Below are 21,887 nucleotides of genomic sequence, written 5' to 3'. Positions count from 1 at the left end.
CCATGGTTTTTGTTGCGAGGTCGCCAGCGTTCTGCCGCGTCAGGCGGTCTGAAAGGCGGTCGGAAACCAAACGGTCTATCGCAGTACATGCAGTGGGACGCTAGTTACCAGTAACTTAGGTATCAAAGTAACTCTGTCTGCTTATTACTACGATTGTATCATCTTTCCAGACGAAAGCTTAACAAAATGTTGTGTGATATTGTATGGTCTGAGGCCCAATTCATTCCCTCCACTCCAGGTAGCCAGGTATATGTAGGTATCAGAGACGACCAACGCAGAAAGAGAAAAGTAATAGAACAAGCAGAAATAATTGGTTGAACACATGGCTTCAAACACAAACGTGTCCAGTCGCTCCTAAAGTTGGCATGATGGTATGATAAAAAAACAAAGACATGGATAGACAGATAGTGCATCAACAGCCAGACCAAGAGATATAGAAGAACAGAAAAGGAGATTATTGCCATGCAAACATCAAAATGTAAGAAGGTCCTCTCATGGTCGGATTCGACAACAAACACCCGTTCATAGATTGATCATGCCGGACGCCGTCGCCATGCTTGCCCAAAAAAATAAATGCTTATGTATGTACCCTGCAACTGACAACAAAGAATTTGAAAGAAACTCCTTCCACAACTATAGATCCCCTCATTTTATGTTCCAACAGCTCATTCGACGACATGAAACATCAAGGTCTACTTGACTCCCCATTCGGCGCGCTGGGCTGGGCAGGAGCCGCAGGCTTGCTGGCAGCGCTCAGCTTCTGATACATCTGTTGAAGTTTGGCACCTGCTGCCTCTTTGTTCGGCCAATAGTGGACTGCGACAAATTGCCTAAGAAATAAGTTAGCCCCGCAGCGACAGTGTTGATCGGCTGCTGACTTACCACAGGCGAGTCTCCAGAGAAGCCATTAAATCCCCCTCGAGATTCTGTTTGATGAATTCGCCAATCTTATCTAGAAGGCGCCGGAGCTCGAGGGCGCGCTGTGCTTTGTCCGGATAATTCTCCTTGGTGACTAGTGACACCTTTTTCAAATTGTCACGAATGGGCCTGAAGAACCTATATTCCATATCTTCTTTCCCTGCAGAGTGACCATTCTCGGTGGGCTTGCGGCGACGAATATCCTCACTGGAAGCATCCGACGTCCGGTGACGAGGTCGGTCGCCATCATGAGCGGCCCGCTGACGGGAATCATGACTAGGAGTATGGTGCCTGTCCATGCTGTCTCTAGCGTGGGTTTTAGAACGATGTCTGGATCGGTCCATCTCGCGATGCCCCTTGCGAGAAATGGATGGTGCAGGAGAGGCCGAGACACTATTGCTTGCGTGGGCGCGTGAGCCTTTGCGCCCTGATCGTTGGGGCTCGAGAGCTCGTCTTGCACTCATGCTTGCGCCGTTCGTCGATCGGTCTCTAAGGACAGATAGCAGGTAGTCCGCGCGCCGGACGAGATGAACTGCCCCCGGAGACTTTGTGGTTTTGTCCTCCGCATTCAGGCGCTCGTTCTTGCGCTCGACGCGGTGCTCTTCGAGGAAGAACTTATCTCCAAGTTGAAGATCCGGGTCATCCCTGATCTGGGACCAAGCACCATAGCCATGGCGTGCAATACCGACGCACAGCATGCCATCTTCCCGCGCGCCCCATGAGCAGGTGTAATCCGGAGCCTTGGTCGCGTCCGGAACACGGAAATTGTTAAAGCCAGCGACCTGAGCCACTGCCTCTTTCAGAATACGCATCTCGGTCGGACGTTCAACAATGGTATACGCGTTGAGCCGCTTGACCCCATGCAGGTCGAACAACACTGCCTTCTTTTCTTTCTTCGTCGGAGTCCTGCCAGAGTTCTCAAGAGCCTCCAATTTGGCCATGTCCTCCTTGACCAAAGACGCCGCTTTGTCCGTAATCTCACAGAGAGCAGCTTTGACTGTTTCCCTGTCACGATCAAGCAGCCGCGCCTCACGAATAATATCCTCTTCGCGATCAGCGAGATCGCCATAGCGGAGGAACGCTCTAAGAAGATGACGGTACTCTTTCTCTACCAGAGGACGTTTCGGGTCTGATTGAGCCATTGAGTCTGAATCGTCGCCGTTGTCCATACTGACTTGTGCTCGAGCTTGCCTCTTAGCTTTGCGCTCCTCGCGTGAATCCCGGAGATCACCGGGAACGTTGCGCTTGCGGGGCCGATTCTGCTCAATGACCTCGGCCAGATAACGCTCATCCGCTTTCTTCTTCTCTTCTGCTTTGATCTCCTCGAGTTGATCTTTAGGTATGATATCGTCCCAGCTAAGGTCGTCAACCTTGATGTCAACGTAATCAAAAGCCTTGAGGAACTCTTCACCACCATCAGCTTGGATGCCCTCCGCTTGTTCCGTCTGATGCAGTTCAGCATTGGCAAGAACCGAGTCAATATCCAGTTGCTCAAGTTTCGCTTGATTGCCGGTCTGCTCAAACATTTTCTGGCCACGACGCTTGAGAATACGTGAGATATCGTCCGTAGAGCTAGGCTCGGCAATAGAGATTCCACTCCGGGCCATCTTGTTCTGAATCTCCGAAGCCTCCTTGTCGGTTACACCACGCTGAATGGTGATGAACTCAAGGAGAAGCTTGTTTCTTGCTCGTTCAATGACTTCTTCTTCCACTGTATCCTTTGAGACCAGGCGATACACGCTCACCGGTCTCGTCTGGCCAATACGATGCGCTCGTGCCATCGCCTGCAAATCGGCCTGGGGGTTCCAGTCAGAGTCGAAGAGAACAACGGTGTCTGCAGTCATCAAATTAATCCCGAGACCACCAGCTCGAGTAGACAGAATGAAAGCGAAGTCATTGCTCCCAGGCGCGTTGTAATGTTCAATAGCTAGGCGACGCGCAGCAGCGGGAATAGTTCCATCGAGACGTTGATATGTGTATCCACGGTACTCCATATAGTCACCAAGGATGTCCAGCATCTTGACCATCTGACTAAAAATCAGTACGCGGTGACCGTCGCGTTTGAGCTTTGCTAAAAGCTGATCCAAGAGCATCATTTTACCACTGCTGGTAATCATGGCCCTTAGTACATCCTCTCGACGCGCACTGCCTTCCAGAAGCCTAGCTTCTGCGTTCGGAAACATGAAAGGATGATTACTCGCTTTCTTCAATTCCATCATGATGTTAAGGAGTGATTGTTTCTGGCCACGGGCACCATCATTGAGTGCAGCGTAGTTCTTGGTCAGGATGTTTTTGTAGTATTCCAGCTGGATATCCGAAAGCTCCACCCGAATGATCTTCTCGGTCTTGGGAGGAAGGTCAGACTCGACCTTCGACTTCGTGCGACGCAACATGAACGGCTGAATGGCTTTTGTCAGTTCTGCCAGCTTGTGTGAGGCAGCATCACAGTTCAAATCCATGTCAGCATCGATTTCAACCAAGCCTGGATTGAGAAAGTCCAAGAGCGCAGAGAGCTCAGCCAGGTTGTTCTGAATCGGAGTACCGGTAATCAGAAGTCGGGCAGGAGATCTGAATTCCAGCAGCTTCAAGTATAACTGCGACTCGCGGTTTTTTAGCCGATGAGCCTCGTCAATAGCCATGAATTGCCATTTAAACTGGCTCAGGAAGCCTGAGTCTAAGAGAACATATTCATAAGTCGTCAACAGAACGTTGAATTTCGGTCGCTTGGGGTTCCCATCAACCATAAGCTCATGCTCTCGCAAGACTGTGCGCGCAGCTTCGTTGCCGTTATAGACAACGTAGTTCAAATCAGGTGTCCAGTTATCGAAAGTCTCAGCCCATGAGGGCATGGTAGAGAGGGGGACAACGACGACGAAAGGGCCCTGTTGATGCCGTATATGGCGTAGCCAGTTGATGAAGGAGACTGTCTGCACAGTTTTGCCCAGACCCATCTCATCTGCAAGGACAACATTGCGGTTCTTCACCCAGTTGAATGCCATGAAGTTGACACCCTTGACCTGGAATTCCTTCAACTGACCATTTTGCAGGAAGGACGGGGTGCCTTTGATGGTCTCGAATGGCTTCCGCGTAGCTGGATTCGTTTCCGACTTGTCAGAGACCGGGGGCCGAGAGGAACGGTCTAGAAAACGGTCTATCTCGCGTTGCGCGATGTTACTGACTAAGTCTTCGTCCTCCCATGTACAGGAGTCGTAGAAGAGGCGTTTCCATTTCACGAGGTACTCTGTTCCGTCGTCGCCCTCTCGCATACCGATCACTCGTTCAACTTGTTTGTAGTCCTCGATAGCATCTACATCCCGTTCTCGGTCGAGGTTCCACTTTTCTCGATCCTCAGGAGCGACGTCTTCGTCATTTCGCAAGCGGATGTCTTCAGAGAGGATTTTGCGAATGTAGTTGTCGAGACGGCGGGTACTACGACAATTGGCGAGGCCTTCGGTAGTTTCCCATGACGCGTGGTAATGGGATTTCCCTTGCCATTTAATGTAGAATTCAAAGTCATGACGACTGAGGTCGGGGCTACTGGACTCCACGCCTTCCCTGAGGCGGTGATTGAGCACAACATCGACGGCTGGGCGGTCATCCTCCACAGTGTTGACCCAGTAATTGTCCATCATCTCTTCGTCCGGGTCATCTTCAAACATGGAATCATCTTCATCCTCGTTGTAATTAGAGACCCGGGACGCATTTCTGGTGGAGAACCGGACTTCGGGCTGGGAAGGAAGGTTGTTCGAGGATGACTGAAGAAGTTTTCGCCGCCTCGCCCTGTTTGTGCGAGCCCGGCTTCCGCCGTACTCATCACTATCCGAATCTTCAGAGTATGAGGACTGGGTTGCAGACCGGGAGGGCCGCTTGGAGGGCGGTTGTGAGACAACGGCGCGTCGACGCTTTGAGCGGGGTGCTACCGCATCGGACTCGGATTCGGAAGGGGAGTCGACTACTTGACGCGTTGTGCGCGCTCTTGTACTCCGACGAAGTCCATACAGATCGGGATTCTGTCGCATATAGTCCGATTCGTTGACCGACGGTGACTTACGCTGGTAGCCATGATTGCGTTCCGACGATGAAGAATTTTCATCGCTGGACTGGCTGCTCTCGTTCACGTCATTCTCGGTCTCAAAAGCGTCCTCGTCCCCCTCAGCATCAGGGGAGCCGGCATCATAGGAATCGTCGGCGGCGTCTGCTTCGGGAGAGGAGGAATCGCGTTCGGCATGGTTCGCATGAGTATCGAAATCGTTGCTACCACTGTCGCTGATGGCTAGGTCATCCCTCATGCTGGCAGTATTGGGAGTAGACGAGGCCGAATAGCCATTTACCAAGCCCATTGTTGCGGAGGGGTCGGAAATTGATGGGATCACCATGCTAGTAGCTATTGAGGACGATACGCATCAGCATTGAAGCTCAGCACAAGCCCGAGGGGGGACGAAAGGAACAGTGTCGTATGAAACAGACATACGCGACGCAGATTCCAGCCGAATTGAGTCGAATCGATGGGTGAACAAGGTAGGAGATAAAGGTATGATGCAAGGACATGTTTTTGATGACGGATTCGATGGAACGCGACGGAGAGTGTTGTGGAGAGATGGGAGGAACAGAGGGGGAAATGCAGATCAAATCCGTGAAAATGCAAAGGAAACCACGCAGACAATGAGCGAAAAGGTCACAAAGCCCCTTTTACTCGAACACATCAAGATATAATACAGGTTCTCCGGTGGGTCGAGATCGTGGAGAAGTACTGCAGCGGGCAGTGCCAGAGCACGCCTGCGAGGCAAGGAGAAGAGATCAAATTACTTACAGTCCATAGCTTGGTGACCCCGATTCAGGGGAGGCTGAACCAATAAATTGTGAAAACGTCAAAGGAAAAAGGTGGGGGTGGAAGGAGAATGAACTGGTGGAGGCAACAGAGGGACGATGGGAGGCCGCTGAGAAACTGATGAGGGAGTAGGAAGAGAGTTGTACGTCGGCGGGAGGAGGACGAGTCGCTGTGAAGGGATTGGCTGCAGCGCCTGAGCCTTCAGGCTGCAACTAACCACCAGCCTTGAAACAGCTTAGCGCGCCACAAGCGAGACCCCAACGGGGATAGCGGGGGTGGTAAGTCACGTGTATATCGGCTCGGAACAATGCTGATCCCGATCGAGTCTCGGTGGCAGAACCCATGGGCCAATCACTGCGACAGGAAATAATGCAGGAGCATGTCTCAGCCTGAGGCCGCCACGGCTGCCCACAATGCCCGGCAAGTTTTCTCGCCCAGAGCCCCTCTTCGTCGCGCATCTCCAGCAACGTCCCTCCTCTTCTCCTGCCCTGGTGCTCTTTGCGCAGATATCTGGCATTTCTCACGTTCGGCCAGAACAACTGTCGCATCGTTTTCTGCCTCATTTCCTCGAGACCCTCGGTTCCGTCGACGTACCCGTCTCTTGACTGCTGGATTCGACTTTTGTCCATACACATATACTGTCCCGCGTGTTCAATTTGATCTGAACTTCAGGCACCATGTCCGACAAGCTTACCAGGTATGTTTTACACGGCGGACTTTCAGTCTCACTCCAAATCTACAAAGAGAAGGGTAAGCTAATTATTCTACGTGTACAGAGTTGCTATTGTCAACAGTGACAAGGTAAGTCTCAAGTACCCCGCAGCATGAAAGGCATGCTACGGCCTGTCGCATATATGACAACTACTGAGACACATCGCTTTGCTCGTCATAGTGCAAGCCCAAGGTATGTCCCTACTAATACCTCTTGGTGATCTCCTCGTCATCAGTTTGCTAACGATCTTCTTTTTTCTTTGTCTAGAAATGTCGTCAGGAATGTAAGAAGTCTTGCCCCGTCGTCCGTACGGGCAAGCTCTGTATCGAGGTCACCCCCGAGTCCAAGATCGCTTTCATCTCCGAGCGCCTCTGTATCGGTTGTGGTATCTGTCCCAAGAAATGTCCCTTCGGTGCCATTCACATCATCAACCTGCCCACCAACTTGGAGACTCAGGTCACCCACCGTTACTCTGCGAACAGCTTCAAGCTTCACCGTCTTCCCATGCCCCGTCCCGGTCAGGTCCTCGGTCTCGTCGGTACCAACGGTATTGGAAAGAGTACGGCTTTGAAGATTCTCAGCGGCAAATTGAAGCCCAACCTTGGCCGTTACGACAACCCTCCCGACTGGGAAGAGATTCTCAAGTACTTCCGTGGTTCCGAGCTTCAGAGTACGTCAAAAATGAAATGAGGGGAATTAACGGAATCATGCGCACTAACAATCTACAGACTATTTCACCAAGGTCCTGGAAGACAACCTGAAGGCTGTTGTTAAGCCTCAGTACGTTGATCAGATTCCTAAGGCCGTCAAGGGACCCGTCAAGAACGTCGGTGCGCTCATCAAGGCCCGTACTCAGCTGAATAACTTGGACCACATTCTGGACGTCCTGGGTAAGATAATTGTTAATCATGTCGACGATATCTTCTGCTGACAGTGCATAGAACTGAGACAGGTTCAGGACCGTGACATTGACCATTTGTCCGGTGGAGAACTTCAGCGTTTCGCCATTGGTCTGGTCTGTGTCCAGCAGGCTGATGTGTAAGGATGACCAGATTTTTGAGATATCTTGAGCGCTGACATTCTTCTAGCTACATGTTTGACGAGCCTTCGTCCTACCTTGATGTTAAGCAGCGTCTGGCTGCTGCCCGTACCATCAGAGAGCTTCTCCGCCCCGACGACTATGTCATCGTTGTCGAGCACGATTTGTCCGTGCTTGATTATCTTTCCGACTTTGTTTGCGTTCTTTACGGAAGACCTGCCGCCTACGGTGTCGTTACTCTGCCTTCCTCGGTCCGTGAAGGTATCAACATCTTCTTGGATGGTCACATCCCCACTGAGAACCTTCGGTTCCGTGACGAGTCTCTCACTTTCCGTCTCGCCGAAGCTGGTGATGACTTCATGGTTGACAAGGCTCGTGCCTTCAAGTACCCGAGCCTGGAGAAGACCCTTGGCAACTTCCACCTGAAGATCGACGCCGGTGACTTCACCGACTCTGAAATCATTGTCATGATGGGAGAGAACGGAACCGGAAAGACCACTTTCTGTAGAATGCTTGCTGGTGTCGAGAAGCCCGATAACGGCATCACCATTCCCCGCTTGAACATCAGCATGAAGCCCCAGAAGATCACCCCCAAGTTCCAGGGTACCGTCCGTCAGCTATTCTTCAAGCGTATCAAGGCCGCTTTCCTGTCGCCCCAGTTCCAGACCGATGTCTACAAGCCCCTCAAGATCGACGACTTCATCGACCAGGAGGTTCAGAACTTGTCTGGTGGTGAATTGCAGCGTGTCGCCATCGTCCTGGCTCTGGGAATGCCCGCTGATATCTACCTGATTGACGAGCCCAGTGCTTACCTCGATTCCGAGCAGCGTATTGTGGCTGCCAGAGTCATCAAGCGTTTCATCATGCACACCAAGAAGACCGCTTTCATCGTCGAGCACGATTTCATCATGGCCACCTACCTGGCTGACCGTGTCATCGTCTTCGACGGTAAGCCCTCCATTGATGCGCACGCCAACTCCCCCGAGTCCCTCGTCACTGGTTGCAACACCTTCTTGAAGAACTTGGACGTCACCTTCCGTCGTGATCCCAACAGCTACCGTCCCCGTATCAACAAGCACCAGTCCCAGATGGACCAGGAGCAGAAGCTCCAGGGCAACTACGTAAGTTCTGCCCCTTGTGACACTCTTCAGCATCGTACTAACCTTGCATTTTCCAGTTCTTCTTGGAAGAGGAGCAGTGAAACGGCCGTTTTTGGCAAATATAACCGCGTGCCTCGCCATGGCGACGGCCGCGATTTCGACCGGCGGCGCCGCCACCACCGACGTCGCCGGGACCGGAGGAAGAGGTACCTTCGGCTAGTGGCGTTTTTCGGCGTTACCAAGGCCTCTGCGGCTCGGTGCCGGTGCTGCCGTCGTCGCGGTGGTCGCCGGCCCAGTGCAGGGCGTGGTGATGTGGAGGAGACGGAGGAGGAGGATGAAGATGACGACGAGGAAAACGACATGCTCAACTATCATCTGTAGCTAGTGGTGGGGGGGGGGAATTTTCTTTAATTCCCACCTCTATCCCAGCTGTAGAGAAAGGTCCTCAGCCGACCGCTGATCTTGTCGCCCCCTTTAGGTCTGCCTTCCCTCCATTTTCCCAATCATCCACCGCCCCGAATAAACCCGCAACAGGCTGGCATCTGTCTTCTTTTCTCCCGCGATGCTACGAGAAGTTGGAATGAAGAAAACGCGAGCACGAATATTAATAAAGAGTTCCGTTTAGAGAAAGATTTTCAACATTTGGGTTTCTCACACAAATGGATGGGTTTTTTGGTTCTGGTGGGAAGGAGCTGGCGTCAAAGTCATGTCGGAGTTTGAATTCGAGATTCTGTTTTGCTGTTGTGTCAAAAGTCGATTTTTTATTCTTTTTTCTTTCTTTCCTCGTGAATATACTTCTGTTCTTTTCCATTTTTCATCCACCGCATGAAATGGTTAAAATCACCGACAACGAGGGTTGGCTGAGGGTCCTCGATGTCGGTGTATGCGTGTGTGTGGGAAGTAGCCACTGTCTATACGATTTAAAGGCATATATTCATTCTTTAACGTTGTATTTATGGTGTAATTCATTATCCTTTCTGAAGGACAGGCTCTATTTCTCCTACCAATTTTCAAAGCGAGTGAAGCCAACTAGGCAATGCGCAGGTTGATCCTTGGTGGTTGTTGGCTCGGAAATAGTGGAAATATATATCGGCTGTTCCGGACCACTCAATGCACTCTCCTTCGACTTCTACGGTGGACAACCTCCACGCTATGCAGTAAATCAGACCTTCCTCAGCCAATATTGTTCATTTTGGTTCTTCGTTGACTATACTTGACTCTGACTGAGTTATATTTGACCAAGTTATAGTCTCGAGTATACACCTCACCTCAACTCCAGTAGATTTTGATACGCGCTCTTGATACTATATAACCTACGCTAGATTACAAAATCTAGGACACAACATCCGTACATTCGTTGTCAATTCGAGAAAAAATGACATGAATTCGGCTGTAATCTGTCTAAGCCTCGGAAAGGGGGAGGTAAAGGCAAAAAAAAGGGAAGGAACCCTGCCAGAATGGCGATTTGTCGAGGTAGTCGTCATTGACCAGGATTGCGGGACCAGAATCGTAAACCAGCTAGCTAGGTACCTAGCTTAGTCTTCTTCGATCTCGCCCTCCTCGCTACCGGAATGGACTGCCTTCTCCTCTTTCTTGGCTTCTTCCGCCACGGCTGCTGCAGGACCTGGGACGGCCGAAGCAGGCGCCGCAGCGGCGCCTGTGCCGGCGACGACGGGGGTTCGTTCGCGCCGGTCTCTCTCCCCTGCGGTTCCCCTGCGAGCACCAACACCACCTCTGCTGCGATCGCGTTCTCGGCTTTCCCGCCGGTACCGCTTGGCAGAGCGACTGGCTACGCTCTCGGCGTCACTGTCCCGTCTGCGCCGCCGGTCGGTGCTGGCGGTGCTCTTCGTGTCGGCGCCGTAGTCCAGTTCGTCACGGCTGCCGCGAGGGTCGCCGCGGGTGCGGTAGAGGCGCTCACGTTCCTCTTCGCGATCGCGACGCTCGCGGTCGTAGTGGCTCAGGGAGCGAGCGCTGCGGTCCCGGTCCCAGTCGCGGTCCCGATCCCGGTCGCGGTCCCGGTCGCGGTCCCGGTCGCGGTCCCGCTCACGCTCACGCTCACGATCCCGATCCCGATCCCGATCCCGTTCGCGCTCGCGGTAGCGCTCACGGTCTCGATCACGGTCTTCGCGACGCTCGCGCACCGGCGAGAGGCCGCTGGCTTTGCGGTAGGAGCGTTCGCGGTCGGCCTGGGCTTTGCGGCGGTCGGCCTCATAGGCGTCGGGCTCCGGGGTCCGGCTCAGGCGGCTGGATGCTCCTCGCCGTTCGCCACGGTGGGAGAGACTGCTGCGATGGTCGCGATCGCGGTCGCGGTCGCGCTCACGGTCCCGATCCCGATCCCGATCGTGGTGGTCGCGACGGCTGCCGCCGCGATCTCGGTCACGGACCTCCCGGTCTCGCTCAGCGTCTTCTTCTTTCTCCTTCAGGCGCCGGATCACCTTGTCGAAGGCCGCCTGGCGGAGATCGTCGGTTTCCAGGGCCTTGTATTCCTCGAACCGCTCAATCCTGGGTCGTACTTGGTCCCATGTATCGTTGGCTCTGACAGGGGGTTCAAGGCGTTTGATGCGCGAGCGGAGTGCGTCGATGGCACGTCGCTGATGGCGATCTGCGGCATGCTTCTCCTCTTCGTTGCGTCGAATGGCCTTTTCTTGAATCCGCTGGAAAATCAGTTGCAGGATTTCGGGGTCAATGTTCGCTGTCCGGCGATCGGCGGATACGATTGCGTTGAACTCTTCGAAGGTGGTCTTTGGCGCAACCTCGAAACGTTTGTCCTAGAAGCTAGGTTAGCGGAGTTTGCAAGGGTAGAATACGAGGGGTTCTCACATCAAGTACATCCAAGACATCGTTGCGTGGGCCGCGCAGCGACCGCTCCTCCTCCTCTACCACATCCCAGAAGAGATCGATCGGAGACGACCCAGCATTTCCCAGCATGCCAAGGTACCGGGGGTCTTCGTTAACTAGAGGATAGATATTCATCCATTTGCTGCCGGCCTTGATCTTGCCCTGTGATCTTAATTCCTTAAGGAGCTCAATGTACTGCTCTCGAGCATGGCGCTCCTTTCGGGCCTTCGCGGCTTTCTGCTGCTGACGGGCATCATTGAATGCTCGCTCCAGCGCCTTGATGTGGTTCTCAAATGCGGTCAAGATATCAGACTTGCTCAGCGTCTTGAACTTATCATCGCTCTGGACTTTGTCGTTGGATTGGATGATCGCCTGCGCCTCAGACCAGCGTGTATAAGGCTCGAGGTCCAAGGATTTCAAGATATTGACCAATTCGTCCATGGCAGCCTTGCGCTTCACCGCTTCCTGTTCGACGTGCTCCTTCTTGAGCTCAATGATGTATTCCTCAAACAACTGGCGTCTCTCAGCCTCGTCGTCTGTGGACCTGAAGATAGTCTCACCCTCAATAATCGGCCGAATGGTCTTCCACCGGCTGTAATGCTTGATTTCAGGATGACGCTTCAGCATGATATTGAAATCTGCTCTGAGCTTAGCAAATCTTTCTTTCGCCCGATCCTTTTCCTGCATTCGAACCTCGACCGCGTACTTCTCAAAGGCTGCTTTGCGGTCTCTAGGGTCTTTTAGGGCACGATACTGAGGATCTTTGATGGTCTCGCGCATTGTCTGCTCCCAAGTCCAGTCGGGTTGCACATTGTGGCGTTTCAGCATCTTCATGAATGCACCCTCGGCCTCTTCAAGGGAAGCGTATTCGGGATCGGCTTGCTGATTCCCTAGGACGGGTGCCGCTGCAAGACCATTAGTGTCCATTGCATTATAGCCTCCACGGCGATCGCCATAGCCTCGATCGTAGTCATCGCGTTCTCTCTGCTGGGGGTACGATGGAAACGAGCTGACTCCACCTGCAACGAATGTTGGAGCTCTGCTCAGGAAAACGTTAGCACATCATTCACAAATACATGGACACAGTCGATCGCGCCACTCACGCTATAGGGGGAGGCTGAGGAGGCTGAGCCTGCGCCAGAGCATTTTTGTAAGCATCTGGAATCTCCCAGGTGCTCTGCTTGGTTTCGGTGTTGTACCAGTATTTCCGCCCATTATCCGTCGTGTATTCCTTCCACGGTTGATTCGCCAACGCGCGCTAGAATTGTAACACGTATCAGATTAGCTTGAGACATGCAGAGTAGGGATAGAAAGGAGTATACAAACCTCAACCGGTGTCATTAGCTCGACGGGTTTCGCCCATTGCGTGGCTTTGGTCTGAACATTGTAGTAGTAGACGCGACCTTCAGCGTTGCGGGCCTCCTGCCACAGGGCGGGCGCACCGCCTGGACCATTCATTGGATTCATGTTGTCAGTGCAGAGGCTCCCAAGATGAAGGGGACTTGCGGTTGCCAGCGATGAATGAAGGCGAGAAAAAGTAACACGGAGCGGCGGTGGTTCGCAGAAGCTCCTCCGGGGTTCCTGCACTAAGTGTGTTTGTCCTGTTTGCATCGACTCCTTCCCAGGGTCCGTCCGTCCGTCCATCCCATAATAACATGGAGTGCCTCCATCCCTCCCTCCACTTGTCGGTCCCTGGCTTGCCATGCGACTGTCTAATTGGTGATTTGTTTGTGACCCTCGGTGGATTTGTCGCGTGTCAATCACTGTTCGTTCAATACCCGGAAGAGGACTATGCGATCATTGTCACCCCGCTAGTATGCCGAGTCTTGATATCCCCGGGGAATTCCTCAGGCATGCTGTTCTAGATACAGTTGTCCCGCATGCTTCAGATGTAGACTTGGAGGCTGCTCTGACGTCTGCTCTGGAAGGAGGCGCAGATGACCTGACCTCAGTACTTTCGCAAATATCCCAACGCTCCGTTCTCTTCTTCGGTATGTTATGACCTGTCGTCCAACTCGAGCTCTGTCTCTTACTCATCTATAGCGGGATACAGATGAGTTCTGCACCGTCCGCATCGTCCTCCGACTCTCTAATTGTTCACCTGCTAGCCTCAAACAATACCTTCCACAGCTCGAGGTCGGCCTAGATGCCTTTGCTATCGATCCGGCCGAGACTGTTGCAGAGAACCCGACTTCGACCAGAGATCTGATCTTCTCAGGGGCCGTCAAGGCACAGGAGCCGCTTGTGGTTGTCAACGAGTTCGAGGGCGATGCAGGAGAAGGCAACCATGTCTATGTGATTTGGAGCATCGAAACTTTTCTCAGTAAGGGGCTTCCGGGACCTCTGCCTTTGCTCGGGTTGTGCTAATTGCTATAGAACGCCCGCGCATACGCATCACTCATCCTTCCCTTCTTTTCATCGCCTCCGCCAATCTCAATCTAGCGAAGAACCAACAACAAACATCTCGTGGGGACGACTACCTTCCACCGTTGATACCAGCATCCGCCAACGTACTACAGCCTCTGTCTTCGGACAAATGCCTCTCTCTCAAAGATCCTTTCCTCCCAGCGTCCCGACTTTTGCGTGTTGTACCGGCACAACAGACCGAAGACCCCATTTACCATATTCAACAACGTTCAGGGCATCCGATCCGAGTTGTTCCAGCTGCGAGTGCGAGGATACGATATGCTCGGCTGAACTCTTATAGCGGGCGGCCAACCACTGTCGCCAGCCTTGACTTTGAAGTGACACCATTTCTCACCTGCGATGTGACATTTGATAAGGCCGAGCTCCGGTTGTCAGATGGAACCATCGAGACACTTTCAGATGCGCCAGGACTTGTCCCACCCATCAGATGCCTACCACGAGATGATATAACCCTGGTATACAAATTGACCCCTGAGGAAGGGCAGAATCCAAGTCCGTCAACGACGGTCTTGGTCAGTGTCCTCGATATATCCTTGGAGGCCGTGATCCACCTATCGCACAATTGCAATCCACGAATTCTGATGCAGTGGAGGACCAACGTGGACTTTTCTATGCCACTCAACCCTACCTTTGGTGCTCCCAGCCAGGCCCTGCAGCGGAATAACCGTCCGGCTAGCCTTCCTATGAATCAAAATCTCAACAACGCGATGGCAGGAGGGACAGGAGTTAATCGTAGCTCTTTAAGGGATAGAGCATACTCTACGACAGATCTCGGGGTGTCAATCACGTTCACTGGGCCTCCTCGAGTGGAAGTCGGCAAGCCATTCTCGTGGAATGTCTTCATTGTGAATCGGTCCACAACCGTTCGAAAGTTTGCCATGATAGCCATCCCTCGACGGAAGAGACCCGATCCCCGGACCCATACGGCGCGCCCCTCATCCTCATCAGCATCTATTCGCAAGGAAGCCCAGATTGCAGAAGCCGTGACTGACGACAACATCGTGCATGCGCTCCAGAAGAGTGTGGCTGGCCAGGAAGCCGAGCTTGTTTCAATGAGCACAGATGTTCGCGCTGGGTAAGTGATATCCTGAGCCATTATTGTTTGACAGGATGATTAATGACTAGCCTCGCAGACCACTTCTGCCGGGGACTTGCTTTGCGACCGAATTGAAATTGTTGCCATTGGCCGTGGGCGCCCTCCGTCTGGAAGCCGTGCGTCTAGTGGATGTCAATACGAACGAAACGACAGACATCCGAGACCTTCCGGATATTCTCTCCTTTGACAGGAACATGACAGCTTGAATGCCGCCTACGATGTAAACTTGTGTGTATAGATCTGATTGTTTGCATGCCTGACTGATGTGTAAACGGCCATGAGAGGACGATTCTGGTGCAGGGTTTGTGCAATATTTGTATGGAATAAATTAATAGATTATATCCTATGCCACATGGTGCACAACCGAGAAAGGAGTAGAGTAACTTACATATGTGTAGTCTAATATTGCCAAGCTAAAGCGGCAACAAGATGGGGGCGTGAACTAACTACTAGGTAGTGAGGGGGGCGCAATTCAGCCCTAAAGCGGCAATGAAGGGGGGGGGGGGGGGGGAGTGCGCCCGGTCGGCCTGCCGGGCGGAGAAGGGCGGAAGATCACGCGAGTGGATGATGAGAGGAGAGGAGGGGAAGTGAATGATGCATGGAGTTGACTGTCTGACTGTAGAATGACCTCGACCTTTGCGCATCTTCACTGCCTCAGCCTCCAACCTCAACCTCAAACACTCCTAAAAGTCCTGCTGACTTGGCCTGATTTACTCGCTGGACGAAGAGGCTCATATCATCATCATCATCATCATTTATTCTCCTTGACCTTCCTGTCTCCTCTTACTTCATCGCATTTGTGCCCACTTGACAGACGATCCCCAACCTCTTTCTCCCCCTTTCTTACTGAGCATTCAGTTGTTGCTTGTGCACCCACCCAAACCCCGAACCCTTTTTTACTTAAACTTATCTATCCTTTGCGTCATACCTTCGCCGTCTCTGCCAGCCCGGCCTTTCCTTGCCCTCGCCTTCGATTTACTTCCATCCCGTGAATCCCTACTCCCCCCCCATTACATTATTGAAATCTGTCTCCGTCATGTTCTCCGCTGGTCGTCGCAGCATTCTCGATGGACTCAATCGGCGGTACATCTACGGTCGCTTGGTATGTACTAGATAGACACTCTCAATTTCTTCTTTCTTAATTTCCCACAACTCCACATATTACTACAACAATTCACCACTACATACCTCATTTCTTAAAGATCTCTTTTTTGCTACCACAGCACGAAGAATTGAGACTGACGTTGCCCCTCGTCCATTTCTCACCCATAGCCACTGCTTCATACGATAATCTTTCTTATCGAGATGGCGGCGGCAACGCGGCTTGCCGCCAAATTTAACTCCTACTATTCGGAGAAACCAGGTAGGATTCAGCGAGGCGCCCTGGAGCGTTTTGCCAGTTGACTGACTCAACTTGTCGCCTATAGTCCTCACTACTATGGTCACCAACGCGGTAAGAGCCCGCAAAAGAAGCGCAATGCGGAAGACGCATTCGAGACAATCATACTGACTGTGGACGGTGACAATAGATCCTGGGTGGAATCGCAGACACTGTAGCACAACTGATCACGGCTGTCAGAGCTGGCTCCGCACGCCGCTCGTCCAATGGTGGGGACTTCATCTCGATTGAGATCCACGATCTAGACAAGGAGAAGCCGCCTGCTCTCGGGGAGCTGGGCCATGCGCGACACGCGATTCCAGCGTTTGACTTTGAGCGCCTCACCCGGTTCATGTCGTACGGCTTCTTCATGGCCCCGGTTCAATTCCACTGGTTTGGCTTCTTGTCCCGCACTTTCCCTCTCACGAAGAAGAACCCGAGCATTCCGGCGCTGAAGCGGGTGGCTTTTGACCAGCTCATGTTCGCTCCTTTCGGTATGGTGAACCTTAAGGTCAAGTTACTGTGTGCGGACGGATGGATCGCTAACCAGGTGTACAGGGTTGGCGTGCTTCTTCACATTCATGACGGTGGCTGAAGGTGGTGGAAAGCGGGCCTTGACGCGCAAGTTCCAAGACGTATACTTGCCTACGCTGAAGGCCAACTTTGTTCTCTGGCCTGCCGTCCAGATCCTCAACTTCCGTGTCATCCCCATCCAGTTCCAGATTGTAAGTTTCCATGGTCGGTGCCTGGTGGTATGTTGCGCCATGCTGATTAAATGCTATATAGCCTTTTGTGTCATCTGTTGGCATCGCCTGGACTGCTTATCTGTCATTGACCAACTCTTCGGAGGAAGAGTGAAAAAAGAACGAATTCTCATCTTGAGGCATATCGAGAATCGTGCGAAGGTGCCATTCTTTCACGCCATATTGTTTCACTAGGCCCTGCTTTTCGGTCATTTGTATGCTTACGGGGGCGTTGTATATCAATGGTTGGGTTAGGGGAATTGCTTGTTCTTGTCGCATGGGTGGAGTCTTGGTTATCTTCCATGCCGGCAATGTTGTTTGATGCGCATTGACAGGTTTTCGCTCACTAATATACATGTGCTTCGATTGTTTTGAGAAGGGGATGAAGATAAATACACAGTGTTTGTTGTTTTGTTCAGCAGTGCCGAGGATATGAAGATTTGGGGAATAGGTTGTTTTGGTCCAGGGTGGATGACTTCTCCGGGTTCGGGGGGGAGGATCACGGAACGGGACGGAGTCAATAGTTCCATCAGAGCCGAGATGGCTAAAGCTGCCCATGGGGTGTAGACCCGTTGTACGGTTGTAGGGACTCCAGTATACTTAGTTAGTACATCTAGGCTCTAGGTAGTCTCCAGGAAATCCCTATATGATCCGAAGCGGGATTGACTGATTTCTGCGGCAGTGACATCAGTCCCGCAACAGCCCGAGCAGCAGGCGAATCTCTCAGCTCAGCTCACCGGCCGCCCCACCAATTCCCAAAACAATTACCCCGCCAGTCTGCAACCAAACCCGCTGTAACCAGACTCGGTCACCGTGAGATCTCTCGAGTCTCCCCTCCGTGCTCATAAAGTAAAAAGCCCATTTTCCATTCCAATTTTCCTTCCTTCTTCTCTCCTTCTTCCTTTTCTTCTCTGAACCAATTCCCACGGATTCATTAGTCACCATGTCTCTCTCCAACAAGCTCGCTATCACTGACGTCGACCTCAAGGACAAGCGTGTCTTGATCCGCGTACGTTTACCCCTCACTTTCTTCTCTGCAGCAGCAATTGAATCCCCATACTAACAAAGGGACTTACAGGTCGACTTCAACGTCCCTCTTGATGCCAACAAGAACATCACCAACAACCAGCGTATCGTTGGAGCTCTCCCCACCATCAAGTACGCCGTTGAGAATGGCGCCAAGGCGGTCATCCTTATGTCTCACCTCGGCCGTCCCGACGGCAAGGCCAACCCCAAGTACAGCCTGAAGCCTGTCCAGGCCGAGCTCGAGAAGCTGCTAGGCAAGTCCGTCATCTTCACCGAGGACTGCGTCGGCAAGGAGGTTGAGGAGACCGTCAACAAGGCCAGCGGCGGCCAGATCGTTCTCCTGGAGAACCTGCGTTTCCACGCCGAGGAGGAGGGCAGCTCCAAGGACGCCGAGGGCAAGAAGGTCAAGGCCGACAAGGAGGCCGTTGCTGAGTTCCGCAAGGGACTGACTGCCCTGGGTGACATCTACATCAGTACGTTGCTTCTGTCTGGCTAATGCATTGTATGAGGCTAATGTCTATCTCCCTAAAACCAGACGACGCTTTCGGCACCGCTCACCGTGCTCACTCCTCCATGGTCGGAGTCGACCTTCCCCAGAAGGCCTCCGGCTTCTTGGTCAAGAAGGAGCTGGACTACTTCGCCCAGGCCCTTGAGAGCCCCAAGCGGCCCTTCCTGGCCATCCTGGGCGGCGCCAAGGTCTCCGACAAGATCCAGCTGATCGACAACCTGCTGCCCAAGGTCAACAGCCTGATCATCACGGGCGCCATGGCCTTCACCTTCAAGAAGACCCTGGAGAACGTCAAGATCGGCAACAGCCTGTTCGACGAGGCCGGCAGCAAGATCGTCGGCGAGGTCATGGAGAAGGCCAAGAAGCACAACGTCAAGGTCGTCCTGCCCGTCGACTACATCACGGCCGACAAGTTCGCCGAGGACGCGCAGACCGGCAAGGCCACCGACGCCGAGGGCATCCCCGAGGGCTTCATGGGCCTGGACGTCGGCGAGAAGTCCGTGGCCCTGTACAAGGAGGTCATCGCCGAGGCCAAGACCATCCTCTGGAACGGCCCCTGCGGTGTCTTCGAGATGAAGCCCTTCGCCAAGGGCACCGAGGACACCCTTGACGCCGTCGTCCAGGCCGCCCAGTCCGGCTCCATCGTCATCATCGGTGGTGGTGACACTGCTACCGTCGCCGCCAAGTACGGCGTTGAGGACAAGCTCAGCCACGTCTCCACCGGTGGTGGTGCCTCCCTCGAGCTCCTCGAGGGTAAGGACCTCCCCGGTGTCTCTGCTCTGTCCAGTAAGTAAAAATATTACCAATATATCTAATGTCTCACCGGAGGCGTAGGGCACGGTTTCCTGTAGGCGTGCAGTGTGGGGGATGAATGTGGGAGGGAGAGAGAGAGAGTGTGTGTGCATATATGCGTGCGTCATGTTTGCCTGTCTGGTCTTGTTCGTTCGGTCCCCCTTGCGTGTCTGTCTGTCTCGGGGAATTTTTGTGCGGTCTTATGCTTTCAACGAATGTAATGTACAAGGATGATGATAATTTCAAATGTTTTTGACTGTACTTCTTTCTGATCCGAGGTTTCTGTTCAGTGACAGGGTCGAAGCTGTGAATGATTGACAAATGTCGGAGCTTGTGTGTAGACTGGGAAGCTCCTACCTTATTAGTTAGATAATCATGTAGTACTCTGCTAGTCCTCTAAAGGCCACATCATATCCACCTTGCCAGAATATAGTAGCAGACCCTCCATGCTCGAGACAGATGTGTCCCCTGATCGAGCCAGTTACCTGACACGAGCACCCTCCCCCAATCCAGAAACACTACTGTACACCCGTACCTAGGTAAATACACCACTCCCACTGCATAATCATCCCCCCTCCCTTACCATCTCATAAAAAACCACTCTACGACCCACAACCCCTCCACCATGCACCATGCACCCTACACCCAAATCATCCCCTAAAAAGACAAGGGAAGAAAGTCTAACATCAATGCCATTCTTCATACCATCACAAGATCACAAGCATAACCCTCATCAACAACCTCCTCCCCGCAGTTGCTATCAACGAGACGCATCCACCTTTTTCAACTCCTCTCTGTAGACACACAATGTACCAATCAGCCTTATCCTTATGCCCAGAAAATGCTCGAAACAAAGCCTCCAGACTCAACGGAGAGAGCCGGATGGCGCCACAGTGCCCAGCACTCATCAAGCCGGGTACGTAAAGAGGTTGTGTTATGGAGAGGGGAAAGACCTACTTCAACTGCTTCGAAAAGTCCTCGGCGGCGTCGTCATCGTCCCAGCTTTCCTCCCACAAGTGGGCGTCGGTGCCGTTGGCGGTGGCGGTGCCTTGTTCGGTTTCGTCTTGGGGCCAGTCTGTTTTTTTTGGGGGACAGGGTCAGGTTGGTTGGTTGATTTCGGGGAGAGGGGGAGGTTAAGGGTGCTGGGTGATGGGGTGTATGATGTAGGGTAGGGATGGTGGTGCGGCGTGGGAATTGGTTGTTGGGAAGGGGTGTGGTGTGGTGTGGTTTACGCACCTTCCACGGGGAAGTCCTCGAACTCATCGTCTTCTTCCAGGACGGAGGGCTTCTGTTGTTGTTGGGGCTGTTGGCTGGGTTCGGCCTTGTCTTGGGGTTGGGTGCTGGTGCTGGACATGATGGGCGGGGAAAGAGAGTGGTGGTTTCGGGGGGGGTGGTTCGGGGGTGGTTGCGTGGGTTGGTTGGTGTCGCGATGGAAGATTGAGTGTATGTAGTCGTGATTCTATTCCGGGTCAAACTGTGGGTTGAGGGTTGAGGTGGTGTTGAAGGTGATTGATGGGGATGATGGTGATGGTGATGGTGATGAGGGGAAAGCAAGCAAGCAAGCAAGCGCGCGCAAGCCGCAGCGAGCAGCAGCAGTAGCAATGACAAGCTCACCGCACTCAGCTCCGATATTCCGCCCAACTGGGTTTAGCTTGATGAAATTGTGCATTGATAATTATACACTAATTACTCACTATGCATGACTCGAACCATTATGCCCTCATTCATTCCCTCTGACGCAACATCCACAATCTCACTCACTCCCTCCTTGGTCTGGTCCAACGGAGTTAAGCAGCAACACTCAAGCTTTCCGCCTAAACAAGGCTGCCTTCACGAACACTACCCTCTTAGACTCTACCGAGTGAACACATCTCCCCCGGTCGGGAATCACTGAGGAAGCGGAGCTGCATCATCTATTCTTATCGTTTCAAATTATTGGTTTCGAGTCTACCACCAGCGTTACCTCCGCCTCGCCTCGCCGCTCCGCCGCCGCCGCCGTCGCCGCAAGTGGACACGGCTTAGATCACTCCCGGACCCTTCATCTGGTACTTGTGTGCTTATAATATCGGTCCCCAAGTCGAGTCCCTTTCCTCTCTCTCCCCCCTAGGATTATTTCTTACCTTTCTGTTCTTCCCTTTCTCGTTCCTGCCCTGTTCTACAAGGTTATGTCCCCGGAAAGTCTCTACGCTGCTGCTTTGATGGGAGATTCGCCGTCTCTCCCTCTCCGTCTGCTTTTTCTTCCTTTGGGCTCCGGGCCCCTCCGGCTCGTGACTGGAATCTGATCCTCCCCTCCCTCCCCTCAAAGTTGTCTCGTGCCCACCTTTCTTTGTTTATTTGTTTAATCTTCGCCAAATCCATCTTGAATTTTTTCTCCAATCAAGGATGTTTAGAGTCGGCTCATGGCTGTACGGCAAGAAGCCGGGCGCCAATGCCTCCACCCAGTCTCTGGACTCTTTGTCCGAACTACGGGATCGTGAGTGAT

The 21,887-nt window shown here is 52.8% G+C and overlaps 7 protein-coding genes across 7 annotated transcripts; 4 read left to right on the top strand and 3 right to left on the bottom strand.

Moving 5' to 3' along the window:
• Nucleotides 1-574: 574 nt before the first annotated feature.
• On the bottom strand, nucleotides 575-5,552 carry BO72DRAFT_77604 (chromatin-remodeling ATPase CHD1). The gene is made up of 3 exons (XM_040950703.1): nucleotides 5,390-5,552; nucleotides 883-5,302; nucleotides 575-830 (listed from the first exon to the last, which is right to left on the bottom strand). The coding sequence occupies exons 2-3, from the start codon at nucleotides 5,292-5,294 to the stop codon at nucleotides 686-688; spliced, it is 4,557 nt and encodes a 1,518-aa protein (XP_040802202.1). The 5' UTR covers nucleotides 5,295-5,302; nucleotides 5,390-5,552; the 3' UTR covers nucleotides 575-685.
• Nucleotides 5,553-7,393: 1,841 nt separating this feature from the next.
• Nucleotides 7,394-8,756, top strand: BO72DRAFT_77585 (P-loop containing nucleoside triphosphate hydrolase protein). Its single transcript, XM_040950702.1, has 2 exons — nucleotides 7,394-8,618; nucleotides 8,675-8,756. Exons 1-2 carry the CDS (start codon nucleotides 7,551-7,553, stop codon nucleotides 8,696-8,698), a joined length of 1,092 nt encoding a protein of 363 aa, XP_040802201.1. The 5' UTR covers nucleotides 7,394-7,550; the 3' UTR covers nucleotides 8,699-8,756.
• Nucleotides 8,757-9,818: 1,062 nt separating this feature from the next.
• Nucleotides 9,819-12,965, bottom strand: BO72DRAFT_427196 (snoRNA-splicing protein PRP40). The gene is made up of 4 exons (XM_040942977.1): nucleotides 12,762-12,965; nucleotides 12,539-12,693; nucleotides 11,418-12,474; nucleotides 9,819-11,365 (listed from the first exon to the last, which is right to left on the bottom strand). The coding sequence occupies exons 1-4, from the start codon at nucleotides 12,900-12,902 to the stop codon at nucleotides 10,133-10,135; spliced, it is 2,586 nt and encodes an 861-aa protein (XP_040802200.1). The 5' UTR covers nucleotides 12,903-12,965; the 3' UTR covers nucleotides 9,819-10,132.
• A 286-nt stretch (nucleotides 12,966-13,251) lies between these two features.
• On the top strand, nucleotides 13,252-15,164 carry BO72DRAFT_376152 (TRAPP trafficking subunit Trs65 domain-containing protein; the record flags this gene model as incomplete). Its single annotated transcript, XM_040941199.1, has 4 exons — nucleotides 13,252-13,426; nucleotides 13,489-13,758; nucleotides 13,812-14,937; nucleotides 14,996-15,164. The coding sequence occupies 4 exons, from the start codon at nucleotides 13,252-13,254 to the stop codon at nucleotides 15,162-15,164; spliced, it is 1,740 nt and encodes a 579-aa protein (XP_040802199.1).
• Nucleotides 15,165-15,544: 380 nt separating this feature from the next.
• On the top strand, nucleotides 15,545-17,205 carry BO72DRAFT_447238 (Mpv17/PMP22 family protein). The gene is made up of 6 exons (XM_040944488.1): nucleotides 15,545-16,060; nucleotides 16,231-16,321; nucleotides 16,386-16,411; nucleotides 16,488-16,830; nucleotides 16,895-17,061; nucleotides 17,123-17,205. The coding sequence occupies exons 1-6, from the start codon at nucleotides 15,995-15,997 to the stop codon at nucleotides 17,192-17,194; spliced, it is 765 nt and encodes a 254-aa protein (XP_040802198.1). The 5' UTR covers nucleotides 15,545-15,994; the 3' UTR covers nucleotides 17,195-17,205.
• An 817-nt stretch (nucleotides 17,206-18,022) lies between these two features.
• pgkA (phosphoglycerate kinase pgkA) lies at nucleotides 18,023-19,809 on the top strand (the record flags this gene model as incomplete). The annotated part of the gene is made up of 3 exons (XM_040944487.1): nucleotides 18,023-18,088; nucleotides 18,158-18,578; nucleotides 18,641-19,809. Coding segments are annotated over 3 exons (1,250 nt in total), but the record flags the coding sequence as incomplete, so codon positions are not given.
• A 270-nt stretch (nucleotides 19,810-20,079) lies between these two features.
• On the bottom strand, nucleotides 20,080-20,927 carry BO72DRAFT_447234 (proteasome regulatory particle lid subunit SEM1). The gene is made up of 3 exons (XM_040944486.1): nucleotides 20,642-20,927; nucleotides 20,363-20,480; nucleotides 20,080-20,199 (listed from the first exon to the last, which is right to left on the bottom strand). The coding sequence occupies exons 1-3, from the start codon at nucleotides 20,757-20,759 to the stop codon at nucleotides 20,166-20,168; spliced, it is 270 nt and encodes an 89-aa protein (XP_040802196.1). The 5' UTR covers nucleotides 20,760-20,927; the 3' UTR covers nucleotides 20,080-20,165.
• Between the last annotated feature and the right edge of the window lie 960 nt (nucleotides 20,928-21,887).

This window comes from Aspergillus fijiensis, assembly GCF_003184825.1.
Source record: "Aspergillus fijiensis CBS 313.89 unplaced genomic scaffold BO72scaffold_18, whole genome shotgun sequence".
Lineage (NCBI taxonomy): Eukaryota > Fungi > Ascomycota > Eurotiomycetes > Eurotiales > Aspergillaceae > Aspergillus > Aspergillus fijiensis.
This window is presented reverse-complemented; position numbering and strand designations above follow the sequence as displayed.